We start from the raw sequence: 23,548 nt of genomic DNA, 5'->3' as shown, positions 1-23,548 counted from the left end.
ATCACCTCACACTTCTCTGTATTAAATTCCATCTGCCACTTGTCTGCCCATTCTGCTAGCCTTTCTATGTCCTGTTGCAGTTGATTGGTATCATCCTCACTGTTTGCCACACCCCCAAGTTTGGTGTCATCGGCAAATTTAGAATTTCTACTCTGGATTCCAATATCTGTTTTCTGTCCTCAAGCCAATTCCTTATCCAAGCTGCCACTGACCCACCTATTCCATGAGCCTCAATTTTGTTAACCAGCCTTCTATGTGGTACTTTGTCAAACGCCTTCCAAAAATCCATGTAGATAACATCCATTGCATTCCCTTCATCAATCCTCCCTGTTACTTCGTCAAAAAATTCAATTAGATTAGTCAAACACGATCTGCCTTTTACAAATCCGTGTTGGTTCTCCTTAATTAGCTTAAACCTTTCCAAGTGCCTGTTAATTTTTTCCTTGATTATTGTTTCTAAAACTTTACCCACCACTGATGTTAAACTAACTGGCCTGTAGTCACTAGGATCATCCTTACACCCTTTCTTGAACAATGGTGTCACATTTGCCACTTTCCAATTCTCAGGCACCTCCCCCGCATCTAGGGAAGATTGAAAAATTATGGCAAGCCCTTCCGCTATCTCCTCCCCCAATTCCCTTAGCAACCTGGGATGCAAGCCATCTGGATCAGGCGACTTATCCACTCTAAGCATACCCAGCCTTTCTAGTACATCCTGTCTATCAATTTTCACCCCTTCCATTGCTTCTACCGATAGTTTGTCAGCATCCACCTCCTTAGTAAACACCGATACAAAGTACTCATTGAGTATTCTAGCCTTGCCTGCGCCTCTAAGCATATATGTCCCTAACAGGCCCCACCCCACCTCTTACTACCTGCTAACTGCTTACATGCCGGTAGAAGATTTTTGGGTTCCCTTTTATGTTAACTGCCATTCTACTCTGATATTCTCTTTGCCAATCTTATTTTCATCTTCACTTCCCCTCTCAACCTATTGTATTTGGTCTGGTTCTCCCTTGAAGAATTCACCTGACATTCATCATACACCCTCTTTTTTTGCTTTGTCATCTTCTCTATCTCCCTCGTCATCCAAGGAGACCTTGCTTTGGTTCGCTTACCCTTCTCTCTTGTTGGAATGTACCTAGCCTGTACTTGGAACATCTCCTCCTTAAAGATCACCCATTGTTCCGTTACAGTTTTTCCTGTCAGTCTTTGGTTCCATTTTACCCTGGCTAGATCCTTTCGCATCCCATTGAAGTTAGCCCTATTCCAGTTTAGAAGTTCCACGCTCCTCTCCATTGCTAATTAAAATCTTATGATACGATGATCACTCATACCCAAGTGTTCTCCCACAGACACTTGGTCGACCTGGCCCACCTCATTCCCCAGAACCAGATCCAGCAATGCCTCCTTCCTAGTTGGGCCAAGAACACACTGGTCGAGGAAATTCTCCTGAACACATTTCAGAAATTCCTCCACCTCCTTTCCCTAGCATTATCCCAAACGATATTTGGGTAATTAAAGTCCCCCAATATGACCACTCTATAGCTCTTGCATATCTCTGCGATTTCCCTGCAGTATTGCTCCTCTACCTCCCTCTAACTATTTGGAGGCCTGTAGAATACCCCTAATAGCGTGATCATACCCTTTTTGCTCATCAACTCTAACCAACTGGATTCTGTCCTTGTCCCCTCAGGAACATCCTCCCTTTCCAACACTACAATGTCTTCCTTAATCAACTTTGCCAGCCCACCTCCTTTTTTTCCCTTCCCTATCTTTTCTGAACACCTTGTACCCTTGAATATTAAGTGCCCAGTCCTCACCATGTATAAGCCACGTTTCTGTTATTGCCACAACATCATATTGCCACACGGCTAATTGTGCTTGTAGCTCACCAACCTTATTCACCACACTTTATGCGTTTACATACATGTACTGTAAACCCATTTTTGAATTTTTCGTAGTCTTTCTTAGTCTGCTCATATCTAATATGGTACTACTTCCGCCTTTAGTACTACTTCCTTCTCTAGTACTATCCAACACACTCACTCTTTTATGCACCTTATTCCTCTTTTCTACTCATATATGCTGGTGCCCATCCTCCTGCCAAGCGAGTTTAAACCCTCCCCAACAGCACCAGCAAACCTCCCCGCGAGAATACTGGTCCCGGCTCTGTTGAGGTGTAACCCGTCCGGCTTGTACAGGTCCCACCTTCCCCAGAAATGGTCCCAATGCCTCAGGAATCTAAAGCCCTCCCTCCTGCACCATCTCTCCAGCCACACATTCATCTGTTCTATCCTCCTATTCCTGTACTCACTAGCATGTGGCACCGGGAGTAATCCGGAGATTACTACCTTTGAGGTCCTGCTTTTTAATCTCTTTCCATGCTCCCTATAGTCTGCTTGCAGGACCTCATCCCTCTTTCTGCCTATGTTGTTAGTACCGATATGTACAATGACCTCTGGCTGTTCACCCTCCCCCCCCCCCCTCAGAGTGTCCTGCAGCCGCTCAGTGACATCCTTGACCCTGGCACCAGGGAGGCAACATACCATCCTGGAGTCACATCTGCATCCACAGAAACGCCTATCTGTTCCCCAAACCAATGAATCCCCTATCACTATTGCTCTTCCACTTTTCTTCCTCCACCCACCCCCCCCCCCCGTGCAGCTGAACCTCCCGTGGTGCCGTGGCATTGGCTCTGGCTGCTCTCCCCAGAGGAGCTATCAGCCCCACCAGTTTCCAGAACTGTGAACTGGTTAGCCAGCGAGATGCACTCTGGGGATTCCTGCCCTACCTACCTGGTCCTCCTTCTCTGTCTGGTGGTCACCTATTCCCTCTCTGCCTGCACACTCTGAGGCTGCGGGATGACCACTTCTAGAAACTTGCTTTCCAAGTATTTCTCAGCCTCGCGGATGCACTGTAGTGACTCCAGCTGCCGTTCAAGCTCCAAAGCCCGGAGCTCGAGTTGCTGCAGTTGGCGACACTTCCTGCACATGTGGTCGTCCAGGCCACAAGAAGAGTCCAGGATTTCCCACATGGCACAGTATGTGCAAATCACTGGACTGAGGTGGCCTGCCATGCCTCTATTTACCAGACTATGGAGGTAATTTGGCAGAAATAAACTTAAAACTTAACAAGAAACACTCAACAGCTACCCACCAATCAGCACTTCCCTTTATTAGATAGGCTATGAACTACTTAACAGAAATATACTCAAAACAGAACAAAAAAAAACTTACCACCTATACTCACCTCTCAGCTCCCTTGTGCCAGCGACACCTTTGAATTCTGACACCACTCCTTCGTTGTGTTGCTTGCCAACTGTCTCCCTCGCAGGTAGTCTGCTCACTCTGACTCCCAGGCCTCTGCTCCGCGTTGCCTTTATCCCCAGTCTCCGACTCCGTTCCTCGCGCAGGTCCGCTCACTCTGACTCCCAGGCTTCTGCTCTGCGCTGCCTTTATCCCCGGTCTCCGACTCCGTTCCTCCCGCAGGTCCGCTCACTCAGACTCCCAGGCCTCTGCTCTGCGCTGCCTTTATCCCCAGTCTCCGACTCCGTTCCTCGCGCAGGTCCGCTCACTCAGACTCCCAGGCCTCTGCTCCGCGCTGCCTTTATCCCCGATCTCCGACTCCGTTCCTCGCGCAGGTCCGCTCACTCAGACTCCCAGGCCTCTGCTCCGCGCTGCCTTTATTCCCGGTCTCCGACTCCGTTCCTCCCGCAGGTCCGCTCACTCAGACTGTACTGCTGCCCTGTCACGTCACACTTATTTTTTGGAAATCGTGGAAGGTCCCGCCGCCACCTCTGGTGTCTCCAATTAGGTCCGCTCTTTTTAAAGTACTCTGCCGCTCTGGCTCTCTGCTCCTGCTCTTTTTAAAGTACTCAGATCATCTTGTGCAGGCAGAGGGCAAGGCCGAGGTGCTAAATGAGTACTTTGATCTGCCTTCCTATAGAAGAGGATGCTGCTAATATCACAGTAAAGCAGGAGGTAGTAGAGAAATTGGATAGGATAAAAATAAAGAGGTTTAAAAGGTTGGCAGCCCTCAAAGTAGAAAAACAACCCATTCCGAATGGGATGCATCCTAGGTTGCTGAGGGAAGTAAGAGTGGAGATAGCAGAGGCTCTCGCCACAATCTTCCCATCCTCCTTAGATATGAGAGCGGTGCCAGAGGACTGCAAATGTTACACCCCGTTCAAAAAAGGGGGGGAGAGGTAAATCCAGCAACTACAGGGCAGTCAGCCCAATGTTGGTGGTGGGGAAACTTTTAGAGACAATAATCCAAGACAAAAGCAAAGATGTTATGCTAAACCTTTATAAATATTGGTTAGGCCCCAGTTGCAGTATTGTGCCCAGTTCTGGGTACCACACGTTAGGAAGGATGCCAAGGCCTTACAGAGGGTGCAGAGGAGATTTATTAAAATGGTACCAGGAATGCGGGACTTCAGTTATGTGGAGAGACTAGAGAAGCTGAGGTTGTTCTCCTTAGAGCAGAGACGGTTAAGGGGAGATTTACTAGAGGTGTTCAAAATAATGAAGTGTTTTGATAGAGTAAATAAGGAGAAACTGTTTCCAGTGGCAGGAGGGTCGGTAACCAGAGGACACAGATTTAAGGTAATTGGCAAAAAAACAGAGGCGTGGAGAAAAGTATTTACGCAGTGAGTTGCTATGAGCTGGAATGCACTGGCTGAAAGGGTGGTGGAAGCAGATTCAATAATATTTTTCGAAAGGGAATTGGATAAATACTTGAAGGGGAAGAAATTGCAGGGCTATGGGGAAAGGACAGGGAAGAGGGACTAATTGTGTAGTGTATGTAACGTTCCACCTTTAAGAGAACTATTTTAAGGGTTGCACTACTTTATCTTGGCTACTGTATACTGTAATACCGGTGGTGACCACACCGGTATATAAGTGCTGTGTAAGGATTTATTGGGCAGATTCGCCCTGACCTTCGAATAGTAAAGTCCTGTTAAAGTTACTCTTGTAGTCTGTGTATTAATTCGCCATATAACACACAGACTTTACAGTGGCGACGAGTTCGATCTTACCCTGCGGCAGCGATACATCCGAAGCAGTTAACGAGCGTCGAGAAGAGGCATCCGCCCTCGTCGTTCTGCTGAGAGAAGACTCGAGTCTGCAGAGCAAGGAAGAAGGAAGAATTCAAACACGAAGCCTTCCATCAGCAACAGGCAGTGATCGTCCCTTCTGCCACGGTGGTGAGTGAGCCGATCAGCCACGAGAAGCAAGTTGGCCACGTTGACTGTGAGTAGGGGGAAAATAAAAAGAAACGGAGGATAAGGGCGGTGAACTCGACCACGGTCGGGGGAAAGGAGCCGGACAGAAGTCAGGGCCAGAGACGCTGAGACTGGGGCAGCATAGGGCACGGAAGCCGCGGTACAAGCGGGAACGCAGCCGGTGTGAGAGACCGGGCTACAAGCGGGAACGCAGCCGGTGTGAGAGACCGGGCTACAAGCGGGCTGGGAGACGCAACAGCGTCGGGAGACAGCTCGACCGCGACCGGCGAAAAAGGCCGGGCAGCTACCGAGGCCGCGAGGCGCTGCGACCGGGATCGTAAGGCGTGGGAAGAAATAAATAAATAAAACCGCGGAGAACTCAGCCGCAGCCGGGGAGGAAAGGACCGGACTGCGAGAGGGCTGGGGAGGTGCGATTGAAAGCCGCTGAGGGAGAGACAGAGCCCGAGCGAGCGGGAGAGCTTCAGAATAAACTGAAGCCGGCGCGCAGGCTGCGAAACCCGAAAGCCAGCGGTCGTCGCCCGAGGGCAAAGCTTACCCCCCGCCAGAGGAAGACAAGCGCGGGAAACCGCCATCCTCGGAGGCGGGGAAGAAGATAAGCGCGGGAAACCGCCATTTTTGGAAAAAAAAAAGTTAAAAAAGTAAAGAAAAATTTTGTTGTTGTTCTCAGAAAGATTGTGAAGATGCCTAAGCGTGGTAACATCAACGATTTCGATTCTGATGTGGAAGATTGGGCCACGTATGTAGAACGCATCGAGATATATTGTAAGGTCAATAAGATAGCAAATTATGATAAAGCTCTAACCTTACTAAACTCAATGGGTGCGAAGACATACGGGCTATTGAAGCATCTTCTATCACCAGCTAAACCGGCGGATCAGTCTTTCGCTAATATTGTTGCTGTCCTGAAGGGTCATTTGAACCCCACACCGCTGATGTTAGCGGAACGATCTAAATTTTACGTGAGAACGCAACTAAAAGAGGAAAGCAACGCGGAGTACTTGGTTGAACTGAGTAGGCTAGCAAAATACTGTCAGTTTGGGGAAAATCTGACAGAGGCACTGAGAGACAAGTTCGTGTGTGGGATGTCGAAGGAAGAAACACAAAAGCGACTGCTCGAAGAGAACGATCTTACACTTGATAAGGCTGTCCTTATTGCAGCATCGCACGAAGCCGCAGCGAGAGGCACGGCGGAAATGCAGCTGAAGACAGCGGTACTCAGCGTGGATCAAATGACTTCGGGTACAACGAAATGTTATCGTTGTGGGAAGACAACACACGACCAGAACCAATGCTGGTTTAAAAACCAGGAATGTAGAAAATGTGGCAAGCTTGGTCACATTGCTAAAGTATGCCGGTCAGGAAAGAAGACCAGCAACAATAAGTCACCGCAGAAGAAGTACAGAAAGGTACATAAGGTGACTGTGAAGAGTTCAGATGAACAGAATTCGGATTCAGACTCCAACAGCAAGGAACTGGGTAGTCTGAGGATTCACAATGTGAGTAAGGAAACTGACCGACAAACTATCTGGGTCACACTACAGATTGCAAAAGTCCAAGTGAAGATGGAAGTGGACACTGGATCGGCGTTGACGGTCATGAATAAGCAAGATTACAAAAAGTTATTCAAACATATTCCCCTACGGGATACAGAGATAGTATTGCAGACATACACGGGGCATAAAGTATACCCCATCGGGAAGATAAAAGTCAAGGTGAGACACAAGGGCAAACACCACCAAGGAATGGACATATATGTACTACCCGAGGGAGGTCCACCACTTCTGGGGCGGGAGTGGATCAGGAAAATAAAGATAGACTGGCACTCCCTAAACACAATGACGGTAGATTCCGGAAAGAAAGATGTCAAACCTGAACGATTGTCCAGAATATTGGACGAGGCTAAAGAGGTATTCCAGCAGGGACTGGGAATACTGAGAGGAATTAAGGCAAAAATCAAGATTGCAGAACATGCAAGCCCAAAGTTTTTCAAAGCCAGATCGGTACCTTACGCGATACGACCTGCTGTGGAGGCAGAACTGGAAGAGCTTGAACGTTCAGGGGTACTGTCTAAGGTGGACTGGAGTGAGTGGGCCACGCCCATTGTTCCCGTCATGAAGCCTTCGTCGAGTAACAAGCCAGGGGGACCGGGAAAGGTCCGCATCTGCGGAGACTTCAAGATCACAGTTAATCCAGTGCTTCACACGGTACAATACCCGCTTCCACGGATTGAGGATATCTTTGCTTCATTGTCTGGCGGGAAACACTTCACCAAGATAGACCTGGCGCAAGCATACTTACAGATGGAAGTCGAGGAAGAGTCGCGCCAGTATCTCACAATCAACACGCACAGAGGCTTGTATCGATATAATAGACTGGTTTTTGGAGTGGCTTCGGCTCCAGCAATTTGGCAGAGGGCCATGGAGCAGGTCTTACAGGGTATTCCAAGCACTCGGTGTTACTTGGACGATATACTGATTACGGGAGAGGACGAGGAGGAACACCTCACAAATTTGAAACTGGTGCTCACCAGGTTGAAGGAATATGGCCTTCGAGCTAACCGCCAGAAATGTGAGTTCTTCCAGAAACGGATCCCGTACTGTGGTCATGTCATTGACCAAGAGGGGCTGCACAAGTCACCTGACAAGATCGAAGCTGTCGTGAAGGCCCCCGCTCCGGAAAATGTATCACAGTTGAGGTCGTTTCTGGGGTTGATTAACTATTACCATAAGTTTCTGCCAAATCTATCCACGGTGCTGCACCCGCTGAATGCTCTGTTGCGGAAAGAAGTACCATGGAAGTGGAGCGAGGACTGTAAGAAGGCCTTTCGCAAAAGCAAGGCATTGATCACCTCTGAGGAAGTGTTGGCTCACTTCAATCCAACGCTACCTCTTCGTCTAGCTTGTGATACTTCCCCTTATGGTATTGGAGCAGTACTCTCACACAAGTTGCCAAATGGCTCGGAAAGGCCAGTCGCATTTGCATCCCGATCATTGACCTCCGCTGAGCGCAATTATGCTCAGATAGATAGGGAGGCTCTCAGCCTTGTGTGGGGAGTAAAGAAATTCAATCATTACCTGCAGGGCAAGAAGTTTACATTGCTGACAGACCACCAGCCGTTGGTATCCATATTCAACCCTAACAAGGCCGTTTCCACTATGACAGCGCAAAGGCTACAGAGGTGGTCCGTTTTACTAGGGGCACACCAATATGACATCGAATACAAAAGGTCCAAACAGCATGGAAATGCTGATGGGTTATTGCGCCTACCGTTGCCAGTGGTAGAAGAGGCGACTACAGTGGACCCAGTGGAGATGTTCCACTCAACCATAGTGGAATGTCTACCAGTAACAAATACTATGATCGAAAAGGAAACAAGAAATGACCCGACTCTCTCACGAGTCTACGATTTAACGGTGGAGGGATGGCCAGCACATGGCGAACCAATGTTGCCAGCATTTTCGCAAAGAAGAGAACAGCTGTCAGTGTGCCGAGGAACCTTGATGTGTGGATCTAGAGTGGTGATTCCACCCAAACTCCAGCATAAAGTGCTAAAGGAGCTTCACGAGGGGCATCTGGGTGGAGTGAAAATGAAGAACCTAGCCAGAGCGTTTGTGTGGTGGCTGGGTATTGATGGAGACATCGAAGAAATAACCAAGAGCTGTCTAGGATGCCAGAAGGTCCAAAACGCCCCACCACAAGCTCCTCTGCATCCATGGGAGTGGCCCTCATCTCCATGGCAAAGGGTACATATCGACTTTGCTGGTCCATTTATGGACTCAATGTTTTTAATCGCGGTGGATGCACACTCCAAGTGGCCGGAGGTAATAAAGATGTCCTCCACCACCACGGAAAAAACCATCACAGTATTAAGGACCATATTTGCCAGGAATGGGCTGCCGGAACAGATCTGTTCTGATAATGGACCGCAATTTGTGTCCGAAGAATTCAGGAAGTTCTTAAAAAGCAATGGGGTTAAGCACTACACGTCCGCCCCATACCATCCCGCCACCAATGGATTAGCTGAACGGTTTGTCCAGACCTTCAAGAAGGCCATAAAGGCCATGGGTAATGAAGACATAAATCTACAACATAAGGTAGATAACTTCTTGTTGGCGTACAGGAATGCAACACATGCGGTCACAAACCAAACTCCCGCCATGATGTTTTTCAATAGAAGACTAAGATGCCGGCTGGATTTGATTAAGCCAAACGTCAGAAGGGACGTAGAGAACCGGCAATTTCAAGGCATGAATGAAAGGCCAACTAGAACCTTCCAGATAGGTCAACAAGTTTTGGCCCGGGACTACCGTACCGAGAAATGGCAGCCTGGAACTATTGGAAAAAGGCTAGGACCGCTGATGTATACCGTGGACATTGGTGAAAGCATAATAAGGCGCCATGTTGACCAGATCATAGAGTCATCCACAAAGGGCCAACCTACTCCACAACTCTATACGCCTAATGTTGAAGCAGAGATACCCAGAGCATCTACCTCCGATCCGGTAATACTGGAATCAGATGAACCTGACACTGTCCTTCAAGCAGAATCGACCTTGCCAGAAGAACCTACTACACCACCGAAAACTACTACACCACCGAGGCGTTATCCGGACAGAGTCAGGAAGCCTCCAGAGAGACTGAATCTGTGAACTGTTTTACATAAAGTTGTATATATGTTATGATGTTATATTAATGGGAATATATATATATACTGTTACACTACAATCCTCCCTTTTTAGGTTATGTAACGTTCCACCTTTAAGAGAACTATTTTAAGGGTTGCACTACTTTATCTTGGCTACTGTATACTGTAATACCGGTGGTGACCACACCGGTATATAAGTGCTGTGTAAGGATTTATTGGGCAGATTCGCCCTGACCTTCGAATAGTAAAGTCCTGTTAAAGTTACTCTTGTAGTCTGTGTATTAATTCGCCATATAACACACAGACTTTACAAATTGGATAGCTCTACCAAAGAGCCGGCAGAGGCACAATGGGCTGAATAGAATGCTGTATCATTCTATGATCAGGTTGGTCTCATTCCAAGCTGTACTTAGAGCTGTAGCAAAGCTGCCAATGCTATAAAAAGTTATTCCTGGTGGTAAACTAATATTATAAATCCTTCCCTTTAAGTTTGCAATGGCTGTCATACAGGGGGTAGGAAAAATCTGAAAAGGTGCATGTATCTTTTCATGGGTCAATAACTAGACAATATTCAAACTCCAGTAATAAAAACAGAAAATGCTGGAGATACTCAGCAGGTCAGGCAGCATCTGTGAAGAGAGAAACAAGAGTTAACGTTTCAGGTCGATGACCTTTCGTCAGAACTGTCATCGACCTGGAACGTTAACTCTGTTTCTCTCTTCACAGATGCTGCCTGACCTGCTGAGTATCTCCAGCATTTTCTGTTTTTATTTCAGATTTCCAGCATCTGCAGTATTTTCTTTTTTGTATTCAAACTCCAGTATTCTGCTTGTCCAAGTTGCAACTCAAATCAAGCCAATATACAGGTACATACCGAACAATTCAATTTCTCATTTGCATTGTGGCGCTCAACAACAATATTTTGCAAGTACAGGAAACTTTCGATTTACCGGCACCTAAATAACCGGAAATCTCGGTTAACCGGCAAAATTCAGGAGTAGGTTCATACTTCATATTACTTGCCTTCATCGATCTGTTGCTGTGCAAGGGTGTGGCTGCAGCTGTTGCTAAGCTACAGAGATACTTGCAACTTGTGGCCATTGTTCTGAACCTGTTGCTAAGCTCTCAGCTCTCCCTATCTTTTACTATAGCGCTCGGTTATCCGGAATTTTTGATGAACCGGCACCACGTCGGTCCCATCGGTGCCGGATAAAAAAAAAAGTTTCCTGTACCTTGAACATTGACCAGGAAAACTAAACCAAAATACCATTTTCTAGTCCAACAATATTAAATTTCAGAACTGACCGAGAAAGGTTAATCTGTAGCACAACAGGTGCTGTGCATTCCCCTAGGTATCTCAAGAGTCCAGCAGCTCCAAATGAGCTCTCAGACCATTCCAAAGCTGCAGCCACAAATCAAAGGAGCTGCTCCAGGACACACAAGGTTGCTCCTGACAGTGAAGTCTCTTGCCTGGCAAAAGGGAAGGCCCAACCCAGCAGCTCTCTGTGGAAGTCAGAAAATTGGCCTTTTTAAAAAAAAAAAAATCTAAAATACATATGTATCATTTTCAATATACTTTGAACAAAAAGTACTCCAGCTACATTTTTTTCCCCTTTTAAGCAACAAGTCACAATTTCAGTTTTGCTAAATATGAGACTTTGTTAATCAAGAGCTGACATGAACCAAAGATGTCAAGTGCATATCTAACCAAAGATGTGCTAATAATGTACTTTCTCCACCTGATAACTTGGTCTGAGCAAATAAAATCAAAGGCTAACCAACCTCATTAAGCATGTCTTTTTCTTTAATAAAATTCTATAAGCTCTTGGCTCTTTTAGATACAGATCAAGGAGTTCAAGATGCCCAGACAATACATGACAAATAAACACTTAGAGGTCATTTAAACAGATATTTGTCTGAAGTTCTTAACTCCATTCCCAGTTGTGAAATATTATGACTCAGAGCTCCAAAGCAAAAACAAGAACAGGATTCAGCAAAACTATTTATTGATGTATCATCAGGATATTATAGAAAAAAAGTGAATGAGGCACAAAAATAAGGAAAGACATGCAAAGGCCTGAGGCAGTTTTAGCAGCAGTTGCTGATGCCGTTTGTTATGGTACTTTGGTAGTTCAGAGTTCAAATTGCTAAAGAGTATATATAAAAGTTGAATCATTCTCAGTAATGACAATTTCACATTTACTGTAATTCCATTGTGTATTAAATGACATGTAAACCTCCTTAATTTAGGAAGCTGGGTGATCAAAGCCTCTATTGATATAACTGGGGTAGAAGCAACATCTTCCTGAGAGAACTCTTAAAAGCTTGTGGAAACAGACAGTAAAATAAATCAACGTAGCTGTCACTGACCTATTGACTGTGAAGCCCAAATATCTGTCAAACATGGCATAATGGTTCCCACAATATGCAACAAACAGGTAAATGTAGTTTTGCTACAGCTGCCATCTTACTTAGTTCCAGCTGTCTTCTGGGACTAATTGTAGATTAAAGGATCACCTGCTAGCTGCCAGATCACTTTATTTTCTAATTATAGGAGCTGCAGTCTTAATTTACTCTTTTTGTCTGTCAAATTGCTAATATTGGCAATTAAATGAAATTTTTCTGAACGCTTTTTTTAAGTTTACAGAAGCAATGAGAGTTTAATATTCTCTCAGTAACAATAAAATAATACTCACCAATCCTTGAATAATGTAGACCAATGTACAAAATCTCGTCAGTTTTTTTTGTTTGACTGTGCTGGTCAAATACTTGACAATGTTAAACTGTTCAGGCACACAGGATCATTTCCCCCAGTGAGACTCTACTGTCATGATGTAGCTACAAGCCTCTACCCCTAAAAGTCCTGTGTGAGCAATAGAAATAGTGAAATGCCCCTTTGGTTAAAAAAGAATTCTGTAGCACTATGACTTACTCGGCTGGTCCCACAGGTCTGATACTAATGTTTTTTGCAGACCCTAATCTCGTGAAAAATAGGTCCTAAGGTTCAGATTGAAGGAGTCTTCCACCCTTCTGAGGGTATACGAGAGGGTATAATTATTAGCTTTAAAACAGAGAACAGTTATACAGCCAGAGACAGCAATAACAAGGACAGCACACTTACGACATTTCCCTTGGATAATTGCAGTGAGGCACCAACGGGTAATAGATTACCCACAGCTATTTATTGTACATGTCGTATGCTGTACTCACCTGACACTGTAACCACAATGTACTGCTGTGGTGCGGTTACTGGTGACAACTGGGCAGAAGGCTGTTGTTGCTGTTGCTGCGATACCTGTAGCTCACTGACATACTGTTTCTGGGATGGTGGTGTCTGCTGCTGCTGCTGTTGTTGTTGTTGCTGTGATGGTTGTGCAGCAGTCTGCAGGTCCGCGACATACTGTTGCTGGGTTGGTTGTTGCTGCTGTTGCTGTTGAGGCTGTTGCTGCTGTTGAGGCTGTTGCTGAGCTGGTGGGAGTTCTGTAACGTAGGCCTGTGTTGCCATACCAACCTCTGCAGGTGGTAGTGTTAAATGGCACTCTCCACTTTGTCCACTAAGAAAACAAGAAAAGAAAAAACAGCAGATAATTTATCAAAACTCCGCAATCTGATTGGCTGCCATCAGCTCATTCTCACTACCATCCTGCATTATGTTTTAACAATAGCAATGGCAATGTTGTGCGAACCCTACCATATTTAAAATTTAAGTTGGCACATGTGTTTGAACCCATCTATGCACAATGGATATGGTTTATGATTGAGCAATCCATGCTGAAAAAGAAGGCATCGAGTTAATTAATGCAATCTACAATTGCCGCACGCTTTGATCAGAAAGAATTGCTATGATCTGTAGTCGGTCACAGGATAAATTAGTTAAACCAGTCTTGCTCTGCAGAATTGCACCTCTATCAGCTGATTAAGGCAATGGACCAAATGCTCCTGTTCTCCCATCTGAAGGAAGAAATGTGGGTGGCAGTAGTTGGGACCTAAAGGGGCAAAAAATGGGAGAAGAGGTGGAAAGGAAATATTTTTTTAAAAGCATGCTCACCCTCTGATTTTTGCTATTTTTTTCTTCTTTGCTGTCTCCTAGCCACATAGCACCTGTCCCTGAAGGGGCAAGTGGGTAACTTGCTTACTGGTCTCCTTCAGAGGCATTTCAACCACCCAACAGGAGGCAACAAAGCAGCCCAGGGATTACTCTCGGGTCAATTTCCCTCCATTCGATTGTCAGGCGTGACTCAGTGGGTAGCACTCTGTCCTCTGAGGCAGAAGGTTGTGGGATCAAGTCCCAATCCAGACACTTGAGCACAAAAAACTCCAGTGCCGCACTGTCGGAGGTGCCGTCTTTCAGATGAGACGTTAAACCGAGGCTCCATCTGCTCTCAGGTGGACACACAAGATCCCATGGTGCTATCTTGAAGAAGAGTGGGGGAGTTTTCCCCGGTGTCCTGGCCAATATTTACCCCTCAACCAACAGCACTAAACAGATGATTTGGTCAATATCACATTGCTATTCATCTGCTGCGTTTCCTACATTACAATAGTGACTACACTTCAAAAAGTACTTCATTGGCTGTAAGGCGCTTTAGGACGTCTGGTGGTCATGAAAGGCGCTATATAATTGCAAGTCTTTCTTTTCTTTTTCATTCCTACAAATAATAATAGTCTACACTCAGCCTCTCCCACAGTAAAGTATGTAAAATGAGAGAGGAAGTGACTGAACCCTGTGCTTATCTTTTGAGGTCTACACAGAGCAGGATTAAACGGAGTGGACTTGAACAGCGTTTTATTTGGGAATTTGGAAAGAGTGGGAATTTCTGAGAAGAGGGAGAAGGAGTTGCTGCTTTTTGCCTACACTACTTGTAGTGATTTGTGTTATAGGTAGATATTTAATTTGAGTACCCTTTACTTAATCTAGATCAAGTAAGTAGTCAAGAAACTATACTGTAAACTAAGTTATCTAATTACAAATTTAATTAAATTTAATTAAATAAAAAAGGTCATATAGGGATGGCAGTGCAGGTGGTGTGCCGCAATTGTAGCATGTGGGAGTTTGCGGAGAGCATTGTGATCCCGGACAACCACGTTTGCAGTAAGTGCCTGCATCTTGAGGAACTTCAGCTCAGTTTTTGAGCAGGAGTCTGAGGTGCAGACATTGCGGGGCCTCAGGGATGGGGAGAGTTACCTGGACACTTTGCTCCAGGAGGGAGTCACACCCCTTAGGTTAGGTATCGGTACAGGTCTGGTTAGTGGTCAGGGATGGGAGGGTGTGACTGCAACTCAGGCAGGTAAGGGGACCCCAGGTGCAGTGCTGGTGGAGCCTCAGCCTTTGCCCTTGTCCAACAGGTATGAGGTTCTTGCTGCCTGTGTGGATGAGGGAAAAGCCTGCAGGATGGATGAGCAAGCTGACCATGGCACCATAGCGCAGGAGGCCATTCAAGTGGGGGGAGTGAAAGGGAATGTAGTTGTGGTAGGGGACAGTATAGTCAGGGGGATAGATACTGTTCTCTGCAGCCATGACCGAGAGTTCCGAAGGTTGTGTTGCCTGCCCAGTGCCAGGGTTAAAGACATCTCCTCGCGGCTGGAGAAGAACTTGGAGTGGGAGGGGGAGCATCCAGTTGTCGTGGTCCACGTAGGAACCAACGACATAGGTAGAACTAGGAATAAGGTTCTGCTGAGGGAGTTTAAGGAACTAGGATCCAAATTAAAAAGCGGAACCTCAAAGATAATAATCTCTGGATTGTGACCATAATATGATAGAATTTTATATTGAGTTTGAAAGTGATTTAGTTAAATCCGGATCTAGGGTCTTAAATCTAAACAAAGCAAATTACGTAGGTACGAGGGGCGAGTTGGCTAAGGAAGATTGCGAAACTACATTAAAAGGTACGATGGTAGAGAAGCAATGGCTAGCATTTAAAGAATTAATACATAATTTACAACAAATATACATTTCTTTAAAGCACAAAAACCCCACAGGAAAAGTGGTTCAACCGTGGCTAACAAGGCTTATGGTGTTGCCAAAAAGAGTAGTAAGCCTGAGGATTGGGAAGATTTTAGAATTCAACAAGAAATTGATAAAGAAAGGGAAAATAGAGAGTAAATTAGCAAGAGACATAAAAACAGACTGTAAAAGCTTCTATAGGTATGTAAAAAGGAAAAGATTAGTAAAAGTAAACGTGGGTCCCTTACTGGCTGAGACAGGAGAAATAATATCGGGGAATAAGGAAATGGCAGAGAAATTAAACAAATACTTTGGGCTGGATTTTCCTAAGCCCCTGGAGTCGGGTTGGAGGCTTGCGGGCGATAAAAATCGGAGATCCGGGGGTCCCGACCCCATCCCGCCTCCAACCCGCCTCCATGTCAATTTCATAGGAGTCGGGTTGCCGACAAGTGCTGGAACCCGACTCCCAGAGGCGGGAAGGGATTAAAGGCAATTAAACTGCCTGTTAACAGGTAGTTAACAGGTAGTTTTTTGCCTATTCGCGATTTTTATTGCTGGTTTGTGGGCTTCCCGACAGCTCCAAACCACGAAAAGTTTTCGAGGCGGGACGTGGGTCTGAGGTCTTGGAGGGGTCGAGATGCCCAGTGTTCAGGTGAGTGAGGGGTGCAGGAGTGCAAAGGTAAGTGTTTTGCAAGTGTTTGAAGTGTTTAAATAAGTTTAACTTACTTTTACTTACCTTTTACAGGAGTCCTGCATTCCGGTGTCGGGAGTCGGCTGCAAGAACCACAGAAGCGCCGATTTAAAAAAAAAAAATCAGCTTCTTGGTTTCTGCAGCAAAATGATTTTAAAGTTATCCTGAGAAAGGACGGAGGCTGAATTAGCAGTTTTTCAGTGCTTGACAGCTTCAAACAGCTGTTAAACACTGATATTTCATTTGCCAAAAGCTTTTGACAGATGAAATGTCAATCTCTGACGTCACCTGTTGCCGGGTGGCCCTTAATTGGCCTGCTGAGCCCACAGGGCGGGCTCAACAAGGTCAATCAGAGGAAAATCCAGTGGGTTGGCCACATCTCCATGGAGGCGGGACAACAAGCCCGAATGTGGGTTTCCCACCTCCAACCCGCCCCCGTAGCAAAATCCAGCCCTTTGTGTCTGTCTTCATGGAAGAAGATGCAAAAAACTTCCCAGAAATAGTGGAAAACTAAGGGTCTAATGAGGAACTGAAAGAAATTAGTATTGGTAAAAAAAATAGCACTGGAGAAATTAATGGGACTGAAAGCAGATAAATCCCCTGGACCTGATGGCCTACATCCTAGGGTTTTGAAAGAGGTGGCTATAGAGATAATGGATGCATTGGTTGTCATTTTCCAAAATTCCATAGATTCTAGAACGGTTCCTGCAGATTGGGAGGTAGCAAATATAACCCCACTATTTAAGAAAGGAGGGAGAGAGAAAACGGAGAACTACAGATCAGTTAGCCTGGCGTCAGTAGTAGGGAAAATGCTAGAATCTATTATTAAGGACGTGGTAACAGGGCACTTAGACAATAATAATAGGATTGGGCAGAGTCAACACGGATTTATGAAAGGGAAATCATGTTTGACAAATCTGTTAGTTTTTTGAGGTTGTAACTAGCAGAATAGATAAGGAGGAACCAGTGGATGTGGTGCATTTGGATTTTCAGAAGGCATTCGATAAGGTGCCACACAAGAGGGTATGAAACAAAATTAGGGCTCATGGGATTGGGGGTAATATACTAGCATGGATTGAGGATTGGTTAATGGACAGAAGAGAGAGAATAGGAATAAACGGGTCATTTTCGGGTTGGCAGGCTGTAACTAGTGGGTTACTGCAAGAATCAATGCTTGGGCCTCAGCTATTCACAATCTATATCAATGAATTGGATGAGGGGACCAAATGCAATATATCCAAGTTTATTGATGAATGTAAGTTGTGAGGAGGATGCAAAGAGGCGTCAAGGGAATATAGACAGGCTAAGTGAATGGGCAAGTACATGGCAAATGGAATATAATGTGGAGAAATGTGAAGTTATTCCCTTTGGTAGGAAAAATAGAAAAACAGAGTATTTTTTAAATGGTGAGAGATTGGGAAATGTTGGTGTTCAGAGGGACCTGGGTGTCCTTGTACACGAATCACTGAAAGTTAACATGCAGGTACAGCAAGCAATTAGGAAAGCAAATGGTATGATAGCAAAATACTGCAGATGTTGGAAATCCGAAATAACAACAGAAAATGCTGTAAAACTCAGCAGATCAGGCAACATCCGTGGAGAGAAATTTAAGTTGACGTTTCGGGTCGAACCCTTCTTCAAAATGGTATGGTATGTTGGCCTTTATTACAAGAGGATTTGAGTATAAGAGTAAAGACGTCTTCCTGCAATTATATAGGGCCCTGGTGAGACCACACCTGAAGTATTGTGTACAGTTTTCGTCTCCTTACCTAAGGAAGGATATACTTGCCATAGCGGGAGTGCAACGAAGGTTCACCAGACTGATTCCTGGGATGGGGGGATTGTCCTATGAGGAGAGATTGAGTAGACTAGGCCTATATTCTCTAGAGTTTAGAAGAATGAGAGGTGATCACATTGAAACGTACAAAATTCTTACAGGGTTTGACAGGGTAGATGCAGGGAGGATGTTTTCCCCTGGCTGGGGAGTCTAGAACCAGGGGTCACAGTCTCAGAATAAGGGGTCGGCCATTTAGGACTGAGATGAGGAGAAATTTCTTCACTCAGAGGGTGGTGAATCTTTGGAATTCTGTACCCCAGAGGGCTGTGGAGGCTCAGTCGTTGAGTATATTCAAGACAGATCGATAGATTTTTGAATATTAAGGGAATCAAGGGATATGGGGATAGTGCAGGAAAGTGGAGATGAGGTAGAAGATCAGTCGATCTTATTGAATGGGGGAGCAGGCTCGAAGGGCCAAATGGCCGACTCCTGCTCCTATTTCTTATGTTGTTATGTACCCCATATTAGTGTTTCAACATACAGCATTGCTGTGAATAAATAAACTTTTAAAAAGGCACGTTAATTTTTGGAGGAGATGAAGAGCAAAGCACATGCAGTATAAATACACTATAATTTAATACTACAGCTCCAATTCATGGTTAGCTAACCTTGCTGCTGGCTCAGGTAAGTACATAAAAAGTACAGCTGATCTCTGCAAATCTTAGCCACAGGTCGACAGAAATAAGGCTTCTACTCATGTTGTACCCAAAACCATGACCTTCATGTTACAATAACACAACCCAGAATGAAAACTCTTATAAACACACCACCTGTTCAATGGTTTATGTAAAAATACCACGTGTAGGGGTCACATGCATACTTACTGGGACTCATGTTATGGCAAGTGTCAAAATTTTTTTTGCAGTTAAACAATAATAAAGCAAGCTAGAGATTTATTGTGGCGCAACATTCAATCAACAAATCACGATTTTTATCCTATAGGGAAACTTTCCCTTTCAGTGTTGCCCTCACCTATACTTCAATTTTAATCAACAACACGTTTTAATACAGGAAAAGTTCTGATATCCGGCACCGACGGGACCGGCGTGTTGCCGATCTATCAAAAGTGCCGGACATGCAAAGTCAACGTTGAAGCATACGGAGATGAAAATCTCCGTATTTGACAACAAACACTGTTGCTCAGCAACAGCTCGTAAACACTCGGCCCGTACCTTGAAGCGTCTCTGAAGCTGTTGCTAAGCTACAAAGACGCTTTCCAGAGCCTGCCTGTTAACAGAATGCTAGGAGAAGAAAAAAAAACTAACTAAAACGGCTGCTGATTTCTGCCGTTAGAGCAAAGTTTCCGGCCATACAACCTCCGGATAAACCAAAGTTTCCTGTAGTGTGCCTCGGTTAGAGTGAGGTTTCCAGCTGCTTACTGGAATAGCTGATCATACAGCTGACACCGGTTCATTCACCAAAATTGTTCAAAATTAAAGTTTGAGTTTAAAATCTAATGAGCGGAGTGGAACTGAGTGCAAGCCTGTTCAAGCAGTTTTGCACCCAGCAGCTATTACAGATTTAACGTGTGTTCCGCTCCACTCCTTGGCAGTTTAATTCCAACTCTAATGTGAAGCAGAGCTGGTGAGTGAGATACTGCTGACTGTACAACCAGCTGTTGTAGTAACCAGCTGGAGACTTCCTTCACTCACAGCACTTTAAAACATGCTGCCAATTCAAATTAAAAGAGCTGGTGAGGGAAAAGGCTGACTGGGACTGCCAAAAATTATCACCCATAACTGCTCAGGAGTTTAGGCATTTTCCTGCAATTTGACTTGCCAACAGTAATTGTATTGACAGATTAAGACAAATTCATTTTGAAAGACATACATGTATTAGCAGATATTCCATAGTATTTATCAATGAATCAGAGGATAAACTATTTTTTAGTAATAGGGGTGAAATGTCAAATAATGCAGGGTCATTTATTTACAGACTGAATAAATCAATTTCATTTTATTACCTGGTATTCAGGATGTTTATTGGGGCTTTGGGGATTAAACGCTATGATCTGTCCATTATTCTGTAAAAACTGCCATGGAATGGCCTTTACCCACATGTTTAATTTTGATCCCTACCTCACAGCAAGATTGTATGAAGATGTACAGGCAAGAGGTAGGCACCTGGTGTTTAGCAATACTGGGGGCAGGGGTGGCATCGGGCTTAGCAACACTGATAGCGGTTCTGCAATCTGGTAGCACCAGGTAAGTGATCCAAGGGTTTGGCAGAACTAGGGTGGTGGTCCTGGAGTTCAGTCATGCTGGATGGTGGTGTTGGGAGTTTGGCAACACAGGGAGAGGTAGCTTGACAGCAGCGGGGGAGGGGAACCTGGAGTTTGCCAGAACCGAGGGGTGGAAGGCGCTGTTTGGCTCATTTGTGGATTCCTGGGATCTGTCAGCAATGGAGATGGCAGGAAAACCACGGGTGGGTCTGGCACCACTGGTTTGTAAGTTTCTAGGAGATCTCGGAAGATGTTGAATTGCTTTGATTGGCTCCTCGAAAGTAAGTATTTTCCTCAAATAAATAACTAGAAACCACAAATGCATACATAAATATACAGATTCCACCCTTTGTTTCTGCCTCTCTGGACCAGTAAACACATGGTTGCCTTAACAAAATTGGTTTTTATTTTCAAACAGCAATATTTAGTCCACAATTTTTGCATCTTCTGAAAATTAGTGGGAGGGGAAGGCTTGCAACCACCATCGTTTGTGAATGGCTACTCTGTCTGTCATAAACACTTTCAGACAGTACCCCAGACAACATTTACCCAAGATAAGTGTCCAAATTTTTGCAGTAAAAAGTTAACAACAATAACCCACTGTTATCAGATTAATACACAAAATTACCTAACGCAGCTCAGTAGACTTTCTGCTCAACAGAAAATAAATGAGTTTTCCCACCCACTTATTTCAGTTGGATAAACAAATCATCTAGAAACAGAAATTTGTTTCCATAGGACAGTGTGTCTGGTCTCAATCCCTCAGCTTGAAAATTCTTGAAGTAAAACCTGAAGTTAATACAGTAGGTTTCATTTAAATGTTTAGTTGAAAACGTGTTCAAATTCATAACCCAGGATGGATTCAAATCATTTTCAAAAACATATCTGGTGATATGGAGAAAAATAATAACTTGTTTGAAATTCAAAGGTAAATAAAATCTCCCACGGGTATAATTAATACTATCTGTCATTTTCATAAAAGAGCAACTAATTGCAATTGGAAAAGTAGGTAACATAGGAATCAAGAGTGAAGACTGTGGCTAGAAAAACTACCAATGAGGAATCAAACGTGAACAGTCAGCAGAATCTATTAAGAAAAAAAGAGAAAAAGAGGCAGTAAAATCACTCCAGATCTTTTTGAAAAATACTGTTGGTCACAATTGTGGTTTCTCCACTATGCTGATGACTTACTGCTGAAAATATATTTACAAGCATCTGCTCATCTGCAAACTTCCTTACCAGTACAAAAATTGAACTCAGTCTGCACATTTGCAGAAATTAGAATTTGTGAATTTAAAGAGACAGGCCATATTAAAAACACCTCCACACTATTAGCAGAATGATACATTGTGTGTTGCATGTTAGAACAGCCCTGTCACTATTAATCAGCATATCATGCAATTTGTGAGCCGTTCCATGGGAAATTTGCTAATGTTGATTTAAATGTTTAAAGCCATCCTTAGAAAAGCACTGGAAATAGGAAAAAATGGCTGTACTATTTTCAAGTGCTTTCCCTCATATTCAATCCAGCTGAAGAAATACTATAGTACACAGCACTACTTAAAAAATGCACTGCAAACAAAGTGTTCTGAAACATTACTGAGAGACATGATAAGTCACTATATAAAAGGTAAGTCCTTTCTCTTACAATGAGTATTTACATTATATGGACGTTTGGAGTTGCATCAAACAAGATAAATGAGGCATACTAACATAAATACTCCATTAGAAATATAGGCCCCGATATTTGTTCAGAGGCAGGGTGGGGGGGCGGGGGTGGTTGTGGGGGTGTGGCTGGTTTGAGGTCAGGAAACCCAGAAGAACGAGTTACCTTCAGGTCTGGACGAATTTAACGGCAGGTCCTGCTAACATTTTTTGTCTCCGTTTCCCGGCCGCAGCCAGCCAGATTGAGTGGCTGGCTGGCTGCCGGGAGGATAGGTCTTCAGCACCAGGCCGTAGCCAGGGAGCAGAGAGGAAGGAGGGAAAGACCGAAGGCCTCGGAGGGAGATCGGAAGGGTCAGGGGGGGGGGGTGGGTGAAGTAGGTAAACTGGATCCCGCAGGCAAGTGGAAAGGCTCCTGGATCCAGCAGTTCTCGCCTCCCTTTAGCAGATGGGTTTCCCGGGGCCAGTGAAACCTGGCCGGCCAGGGTTAAATTTAAAATGGTGGTTAATTCTGAGGCATGCAGCCCCAGTTAAATGACCAACCCGCCTCCTGCGAGCGGATTGGTTGCCTGCCCCCACCCCACCACCCCGTCTCCGTTAAAATCGGAAACGGGTTTCAGATTTTTTATATTTTTACATGCCACCCAACCCAAACCCACCTGTTTTTGGGGGTTAAAATTCCCCCCATAGTGTTACATTGGACACGGAGAGCTAGGCTGCAATACTGTGGGAACAAAACATACATATTTTTGATGTAGTAAAATCCAAGTCACCATCTGCAGGATAAAGTACCACCTGGAGGATCCACTGGATAAAAGAAGTGTCTCCTCTGAAAAGAGATTTTGAGAAGTATTTTGGAAAGGAAAGCTATAGTGTTGCAATTTTTTCTGCCAATTTTCTCCCGTCATCACCTACTAAAACAAGAGTACAATTTCACAGGTGCCAGCTACCCTCCAGCACCTTACCCAAGTAGATATTATTCATACGTGAGCCTATACAATGCGTGTTTGTATGTTATTCAGCTGCAAGGGGCATCACAGCTGCTTCCAACCTTGTTCTCCTCCAATGTCCACACAAATGCACACAATTGGACAGCGAGCTGGACAGGGAATCATGGAAGACTTTCCCCTCTCTAACAAATATGGGGCAACTGTTACGTTAACTCAGTTCAGCCTGGGATTGAACCTGGCACCTTCTTTGTCTACCTAGCTCAGTTACTCACTGCATTAACCAGCTGAGCCATTGGGGCGATCCCCAGCAAAATTCTTAAAAACAGTCACTTTCTCTGCAGTCTCAACTA

General features: G+C 44.7%; 1 protein-coding gene across 3 annotated transcripts in view; it reads right to left on the bottom strand.

The window, feature by feature from the left end:
* The window catches only part of rfx1a (regulatory factor X, 1a (influences HLA class II expression)), a 157,281-nt gene that overhangs the window by 103,259 nt on the left and 30,474 nt on the right, over window positions 1–23,548 (bottom strand). For all 3 annotated transcript variants that reach the window (XM_085971643.1, XM_085971644.1, XM_085971642.1), the window contains exon 2: window positions 13,104–13,447. In XM_085971643.1, coding sequence (XP_085827769.1) covers window positions 13,104–13,398 — 295 coding nt within the window. In that variant the 5' untranslated portion in view covers window positions 13,399–13,447. The remainder of the gene's footprint in view (window positions 1–13,103; window positions 13,448–23,548) is intronic.

Source organism: Somniosus microcephalus, chromosome 31 (assembly GCF_052327205.1).
Source record: "Somniosus microcephalus isolate GS21.2 chromosome 31, FLI_Smic_1.0, whole genome shotgun sequence".
NCBI classification, from domain to species: Eukaryota; Metazoa; Chordata; class Chondrichthyes; order Squaliformes; family Somniosidae; genus Somniosus; species Somniosus microcephalus.
This window is presented reverse-complemented; position numbering and strand designations above follow the sequence as displayed.